At 59.7% G+C, this 8151-nt stretch overlaps 1 protein-coding gene across 1 annotated transcript in view; it reads right to left on the reverse strand.

Moving 5' to 3' along the window:
* The window catches only part of TMEM132E (transmembrane protein 132E), a 30325-nt gene that overhangs the window by 12676 nt on the left and 9498 nt on the right, over window positions 1-8151 (reverse strand). The window contains exons 2-3 of the mRNA XM_085315681.1: window positions 2738-3635; window positions 2319-2459 (exon numbers count right to left, since the gene is read on the reverse strand). Of these exons, the coding sequence (XP_085171807.1) occupies window positions 2319-2459; window positions 2738-3635 (1039 nt within the window). The remainder of the gene's footprint in view (window positions 1-2318; window positions 2460-2737; window positions 3636-8151) is intronic.

Consider the following 8151-nt stretch of genomic DNA (forward strand, 5'->3'; position numbering starts at 1 on the left):
TCCTCGTGCTGCGAGGCCTGGAGGGCAACACGGGTTTGAGTCATTCATACTTTGCATTACGTTAATATTTGATTGAGCTGTTTGTCTAAAAGGTGATTGTAATCACTTTAAATTCATCTGCCGTCTCTAACCTTTCAAGGCTGATTTTAATCTGCAGCAGACGCGGAGAGGGGGGAGGGAAAGGAGAAAGGAAAAAGGCAGGTGCCTCCTCCCCCTCCCCGGGCCAGCCCTCGCCTCCCCTCSCCTCGCCTCRCTGCAGGAATATATGACAGCCGTAAAGCTTCYTCCATTACGTGCAGAGAGCTGCTCTCCCTCGGGCAACGGGGACGCTGGCTCGCCCTGCCGCACGTGGGAGCAGCTTTGGCAGCTCCGTGTCTCAGCAGACAGAATCAACTCGCTTTAACCCAGCTCCTGGAGACGTTTATCTCCCAAGTCCCTAAAAAYGTCTGGTGATGGAGATGTCACAACCTTGGAACAATTTTTCCAGCACATCACAGTCCTTCCTGTTCATGATTTGACCCAGTGACGTCCTCTTTGCTCACTGTTTCCTTCCCCATGGATGCATGGAGCAGAGGTTCCCCTCTCCTATGCTGTCCTGTGCTTGAAGACTATCCTCATCCTTCACTTCCACAGGCTAATCAATCTCCGAGTTTTTAACCTGTCTTTGTGGGTCTTCTTTCCCTTAGATTATCCTCATTTCCATCCTATGGACCATCCTCAACCAACCTAAGCCTTTCTCAAAGTGCCAAGACTGCGCTTCAGCCTGGTGTGAGCAGAGCAGGAGAGCCAGCTCTGCACGTCTTACAGGTGGCACCTTGGTCTGCACTCCTCGTGGGATGTTCGTCCTTCTCACAGCAACCTAACTGCCTTAACTCAACATGAATTTCAGTTTTTCTGACCGTAGGGCCCAGAGCAGACCTCGCCTAGGGACTGTTCCTGTTCCTTCCCAGAGGGAATGCCARGAGAGGCCGGGATAGTCAAGGAAGAGCTGCTGCCTCTCATAGCATTAAACATTTTTTAAAATCAATATACTTCCATCTTGGACTGGGTGATCTGTGGCCTTATGATTCACCCCCARATCCACAGGATGTGCCCACAGACATCTGGCATGGCCATGCAACACCAGCTCGCAGACCAGGTGCATCTGCAAGGACATCACACTGCCTTACCCAGCATGTTGCTCATGTCCCAGCTGGGYGCACGGAGCAGATGGTACCCGACAATGCTGCCATGCACCGTCCAGCCTGCCCAACTGCAAATCCTGCCCAGCTCTGGCCCAGAAACCCCTCTCACTGCACGCCTTCTACCCATCTGGAGGTGCCGACCAAGATAAAAAGTACATACAAAATTATGCCCCTGTCCCACGTGGTGTGGGACCGACCCCTGGCCTTGCCCTGCTCCCGGCTCGGCCATCAGTCTGCATTTGAGGCTGCACAATCTCTCCCCAGCACCTGGCCACCCCCTTTCCCCAGGAACCCCTGTGCTCGGCTCTCAATTAAAAGGAAAATAAAATCTCCACCAAGGGCAGCTTATCAGGTGTTCCCAGGGCGTGYGCCCGGGGCGAGGAAGCCGAACAGAGCAGGTCCCCTGGAAGCCGTGCTTGCAGCTCCCGCTCGCTGCCTGAGAGGAACGGATGGAGGGGGAGAGGCAGCTCCTTGCAGCCWGGAGAGGGGTTGGAGTATGATGCTTCACCCCACCCCTCGCGGGCCCTTGTCACCTTCCCAATAAGGGGAAACGCTCTGCCTCATCTCCACGGGCTGAGGTCCTCCAGGCCAACAGGTCGGGGCTTCCCAGCAAGCAATGCAGCCTGGAGAACATTTTTCGGAGATATCCTGGGGTCTTGTAGGAGGGCTTGACCCTGTCTGAGCTCCCAGAGCATGCTCATGTGTGCACTGGGGCGGACTGTGAGCTGGCCAACCGTGGTGGTGAGAAACCACGAGCTGTGGCCCGCAGTAACCACAGCTGGGCTTAGGGTACCTGGACGCAGACATTTCTGTCCCTGCACTGCTGGCCTCCAGGCAACAAGCCCTGGTCATGGCATATCCAAGCATTCCTGCCTAAGCAGAGGCCAGAAGCTGATTTCCAGCTTAAAAACATCCACATTAGCCCGAATGAAAACTTTTGACCCCAACATCGCTGAAAACAGCATCCCCTCCCAAGACCAGGGTGAAGGAGGCCACCAGACTGCCTGGGGATCTCAAATCCCAGCACCAAAGCAAAAGCRTGTGTCCTCCCAGCCACTCTCTCCTGTGGTGCTTGTGGCTCCAWGAGGGCTCAGGATCAACAGCACAGGGACAAACGTCCTCAGCAGGCCTTACCTCGGCCCAGCGCCATCCACGCGGGCCACATCAACRGTGGCAGTGGAGTGCTTGCCGCCTGTCAGCAGCTCCGAGGTCACCAGCCACTGGAGGCTCCTCGACTTGGTGGTGAGCAGGTTGACGCCTTTCTTGGCCTTCACCCTGTGGAGAGCGACGGTCAGGACGAGGTGATGGCAGCTTTGGTTTTACATGTATGATGGGCAACAAATAGCCCTGATAGCCTAAGCTCTGAGGCACAATGCGCCGTCCTTGTCCTCTCTCTCCCTTCTTCACATCCCGGTGAGATACTAACMACAGGAACAAGACTTTGCATTGGGCCAAAGCAACCATCACCCCAAAATGTGGCTGCTTTGGCAGCAGGACAAGAGGACATAGCATCTCCCAGCTGCCAGCTCCACACCAGCAGGGCTAGGCCTTACCTGAGTGTAAAGTGCTCCACCGTGGAGTTGGCCATCAGGTATAGGAAGATGCTCAGCACTTCCCCCGGCTTGAGGGGCTTGTCAGGCAAGCGAATGAAGATGTTGCCATCCAGCCGGTGCTCCTGCATCAGCTGGGTGGTGGGTGGCTGCAGCAGGCTGATGCTGCCAATACGCAGCAAGGGGTGCTGTGTGGGGCCCTCAGTCCTGGCCGCCCCGGCCCCACGGCGCGGTGATGTCTCACCGAGGCACTCGCCAGCACCAGTGGGCACGTGCAGGGTGTAATAAAGCTCCACTTGCTGGCTCTCACCCGGCACATCCAGGCTCTCYGGGCTCTTCCTCCTGCCCAGTGGCATGGCTGAAGGGCCAAACCACGCATGGGGCAGCTCAGCCTGCACCAAACACGTTGCCAGGCTGCCCCGGAGGCGGCAGGAGCTCTTGATCTCACGAGCATCACGGAAGGCGTGAAGCTGCACGCAGGGCAGGCGGTCGGTGACATCGAAGTCATCCCAGTCCCGGCCAGCAATGTAGAAGAGCACTTGAACCACGGGTTGGCTGGCCACTACCCGGGGCTGGATGATGAAGGCGCGCACTTTCCAGTTGACCGTGAGGCGGTCAGGGATCTCCAGAGTGCTGGAGGGTTGGAGCTGCTCCTTGGGTAGCACCAGCCCTGTGCTGAAGGGCCCCAGGGTGACATTGAGCACAGGCAGCTCCTTGGTCTGGAAGACGACGAAGGGCTCGGCGCGCTGCAGTAGGGCGCTGGCGTTGCCAGCCGGGCTGGCTCCCACCTCCTTCAGGAAGAAGGCCAGGCGGGTGTTGGACAGGCGGTAGCTCACCGGCAGCGTCGCGGCACCGGGGGGCTCGACGGGCTCCGGGCTGGGTGCTGCTCCCTTGGTCTGGGCTGCAGAAGGGATGGAGAGCACAGGTTAGCACGGGGCATCCCCGGGACACCTCCTCAGCTCTGGACATACCCTTACAGCTACCTCCCAGACTGATCCCAGCCTGCCCCATAGCAGATTCGGGGTGTTTTAACCTCTCCCTGCAGCTCCTCCAGCCCAGGTTTTTCGGGCATGGACGCAGCCCTGCGTAAAACTGATGAGGAGGATACTGAGCAACCCCAGGGAGGCGAGTAGAGCTAAAGCCACTAAAATTTGCTGTAGGAAGGAAACCTGTAAAATGCCAAAGCATTATCCCATAGGTACAAATAAAAACTCCAGCAAGGACCAGCAATGCTTGGTTAGGTCCCAGCTCCCTCCCCCAAGCTCTCTGCCTCAGTTTCCCACACATGAAGCAGGGACAGCCCTTCCCTCTCCCCACCAAGGGGTAAAAATGGGTCAATCTTACAGGAGCCATCTCTTTTTTCACTTTTTTGCATGCTCTTTGCACCCTTTTCATCCCCTCCTCCACACTCATGTCCTCTTGCTTGCACCAGCAGATTCTCCACTGCATCTGGCAAAGGCGTTTTGCTAGGGCAATCTCTGCCAGCTCCAAGCCCGGAGGTGAGGTCTGGTCCCAGAGTTCTGCTGGTTCGGCCAAATGCCGTGGTCATTTCRGCACAGGGATGTCCCCAGCCACAGGATGCACACTGTCTTGAGCAAATGCCAGCAGCATTGGGGTCTGGAAGCCCTTAGRAAATCCAAGCCTCCCTTTTGTCCCTTATTCTGATCATTAACCCTTATTAATGAAAGCCCACCAAGCCAGTGAGGCCAGGTCCCCCACAGCCAGTTTGCTGGCTACAAGCTCCTGGGGGCAGATGCTGCCCTGAACCCTCGTCCCTCCAAGCCCTGTATTCACACAACCCCAATATCTCTCTCCACCGCAGGGCTGGTCCCCTTTCCCTGGCTCTCCCGCTCCATCGCCTCCTACTCCAGTCCCAATGCCCCCGCGCTCTGGTTGCAAATGCAGCAGGACCAAGCAAGACTTGACTGCAGCCATTTAAGGGAAGTAGAAATAAAGACCTGTGAAAACACTTCTGCTAAAGCAGATGCTCTGTAATGCAGTTAATGCAGGGCTGAACGGTTGCACATGTTGTGCTGGCAGCTGGGAAACGCTAGTCTGATGCTAAGCGCTAGGTGCTGTACGACCGGAGCGAAGGACGGGCTCYGGAAGACGCATGCTGCGAGCTGCTWCAACAAATGTCRTTGTGCTACAGCAGGAACCAGCTGTTTTTCTGCAAAGTAAAACAGGCTGATTCCTTGCAAACTGCAAAGACAGAAGCCACCCCTTGGAGGGGCRAGAGCCTGAACACCACTGCCGCGCCGAGGAACAGGGCACCCAGAGCAACGGCACAGCCTCTCTTTGGGTTTGCTATTGCATCTTTGGGGTTTGCTCCTATTTCAGGGTGAGGGGAGAAAATGCAGCAAGCRAAATAGCAGGAAGCTATTCCTCGCCTGGGCTGGATGCCTGTGGCCACTCACTGTGCTGCAAGAAACCCAAGCGAAGCAGCTGAAGGCTAGCAGAGGCCAAGGAGGGCAGGAGGCAGGCTCGCCCCGAGCTGGGGACACCCGGCAGGGAACTGGGACACACTGATCTCACCACTGACACGAATCCTCCTGAGCAACCTCAAGTAAAGCAGCTGAGCTGCTCGCGCCTGCATCCCCCCGGGCCCACGGCTGTTTCGGCTGGAAGCAGGTTAGAGCAGCAAATACCCGGCTGAACTGGGCCCCAGTCTAAACATCAAACTGCTATTCCAGGCACCTGTAAGACGTCTCAAGGTCTTTGCAGCTGATATGACTGCAAGCAATTCCCAGGACTCCTGGGTCCCTCCCCCCCGCCTCCCTCCACTTCTATCTCCGAGCACCGGCGTGACAAGGAGCCCCTGCGCCTTCGTTTCCCAACACTGATTGCAGACCGGTCCCAAGTGGCTTCAGCGGCTGCTTCCCAACAGCAACTGCAGCATCCCAAATTACACGTGTCAAGCGGCGGAGGAAGACGCTGATGTGACGGCTCAGCCCCGGGGACCGGCTCTCCCCCCTCCCAGGTGCCTGTCTGGAAGCTTCAGCAGGGCCAGACGGAGGGCAGGGAGGAGGGTGCCGGAGGYGCCTGGGGAGGGTCGGGGGGCTTCGCTGCGAGGACCGGAGAGGATGAGCATCCCCGAGCCTGGGACCTGCTCCAAAGCCACCGTCTCGCGCCCTCCACCCTTTGCAGCATGAGGTGGCCCAGCCCCAAGAGCCGACAGAGAGACCACAGCCACCAGCCCGGCCCCTGCACGGGCACAGCCCGCAGCCGCACAGGCAAAGCGCCAAGCCGGGCTGGGGGGAGCCGGACTCTCCAACGCACAGACCTGGGTGCTGGGTGCTCACAGAGCCCGGCGTGCCCCACAGCGGTGCTGCACGGCACGGGTGCAGCTGGAGAGCGGGGCCAAGGGAGCGGGAAAACGATTCCAGCGTCCCTACGGKGGGGTCCATCCCCTTGGAGCCCTGGAGGTCCTGGTGAACCTAAAATATTCCTGCCCTCCCGCTTTCCCTAGTGGGGCCCCGGATGCCTGAGTCCCCCTGCAGCCCTGCCCCACGGAGAAACGCCCTTCCGCCACAGCAAGAACAGGGCAGCCGTCCCCGTGGGCCGGGGCACGGGCCGGGGCACGGGCCGGGGCCCCCGCGCAGAGACACGGTGTCCCCGCGGGGGGCAGAGAGCGGGAAGTCGCAGCGCCGAGGAGCAGAGCCAGGACCGCGTCCGAGACCGCCAGCCCCTCCGCCGCCCCGGTTCCCACCCGGGGACATGGGCAAGCGCGMACAGCCAGCCGGGGACTCCTGCCCTCGGAGCCGCCAGGGCTTGGGGGCTTCCCGAGGCGGGGGAATTCGTACCTCGCCGCCCCCGCTGCCGTCCGGAAGGGCCCCCGGTCACAGCGCCGGGGAAGGACGACGGGACGCGGGACCCCCTGACCCACCGGGGAACGTACCGCTGCCGGACACGGCGCACCTAAGCGGCTTAGAAAGGCTCATAAAAGGATTAGCAGCCGATAYGAGCACGAACAGCGACTACAGTTACGCTGCCCGGGATAAAACTTGTTGGAGAGCCAGGCAGGCGAATCCCCCGGGGCCAGGCACCCACGGCACAGCGCTGCCGGCACCCGGCACGGCCGCAGAGCTGGCTGCCACCCGCGCCGTGGGCACGTCCTCCGGCAGCTGCCACCTGCCAGATGTCCTCCAGGCCAGACAGGATGATCACCCCATCCCATTTCCCTTCTCATTTTTCCCAGAAAGCCAGGAGCTATGGGAGAGGCTCTGGGCATTGAAAGGCACCTATGGGTGCAGCCCCTTCYTGCRCTGGCTCTGCAGCCCGCACAGCCGYGATGCTYTGGGTTGCAGCAACCCCTGCCCCGAGTGGGAAGCCTGTTGCTGTTCTCCGCAGCACTCACACAGAGGTTTGCACCGYGCTGGGTTTTGTTTTGGCTGCATGAAGCCGGTGGGATGAAGGAAGGAGATGGCAGCACTCACAGCACAGCGCCCTGCCAGCGTGAGGAGCAGTTTCCTCGAGAGAGAGCATCTGAAAACACAACCTAAGGACTGCCAAATGCATCCCCTTTTGGCCCAGAACAGTTTGCAGGAAGGGCACTAGGAGGTGGAGACCCCAAGGAGGACTCGGACCCTGCGCAGAAACCAAGCCAGGGTGGAAATATCCACCAGAAAACCACAAAACATCAGCACTGGAGGAGTCCTCGTCACCTAAACCTACAGCATCCACCAGCAGAGCAAACCTGGGCAGCGTCTGGGCACCAGGAGTGATCACGGAGACGGAGCTGAGCGCTTCCCCGCGGCACGTGGATGAGGAGCCGCAGGCACAAGCTGGATCCAGAGAGGCTCCGCCTGGAGATCGGGAGGAGCTGCCTCCCCACGAGGACAGTCGGGCACGGGAGCAGGTTGTCCCAGGAGGCTGCAGGATCTCCATCCTTGGAGATGGAGATGGAGATGGAGATGGAGATGGAGATGGAGATGGAGATGGGTGGAAAAAGCCCTGAGCAACCTGGTGTGACCCCCTCGCGGACATAGGTAGCAAGTACATAGAAATGCTTTACGGCGCATTCCCGGAGGCTCCCGGCGGAGCGTTTTTCTTTGGAGGCCGCCAGCTGACTCAGGAGCGGGCGAGGAAGAGGCACGGCTCGCCCCGCGGCGCGAAGCAGGGAGACGGGGCCGGAACCGGAGTGAGGAGAGGACAGCAGCGGGGAGGTCTGGGGTGGAAACCTGCCTTCTCGCGCGGGGCAAGGACCGTGCCGGAGGGTCTCTCGCCCGGCAAGGTGCCCAAAACCACCGACCRGAGATTTCAAGAGCGAGCGTCCTCGGGAGAAGGTTTTTCCTCACCTCCGGCTCGCGGAGGTGCTTTTCTGCCGCCAGGCGTGAAGGTTGATGTCCCTCCTGCGTGCCCGGCCGGGTTCACGCAACCGCGGCTGCTCCTGCCATTGGCAGTACCAAGAAGGGGAG

Source organism: Rhea americana, unplaced genomic scaffold, assembly GCF_003343005.1.
Source record: "Rhea americana isolate MKP2758 unplaced genomic scaffold, rheAme1 scaffold_111, whole genome shotgun sequence".
Lineage (NCBI taxonomy): Eukaryota > Metazoa > Chordata > Aves > Rheiformes > Rheidae > Rhea > Rhea americana.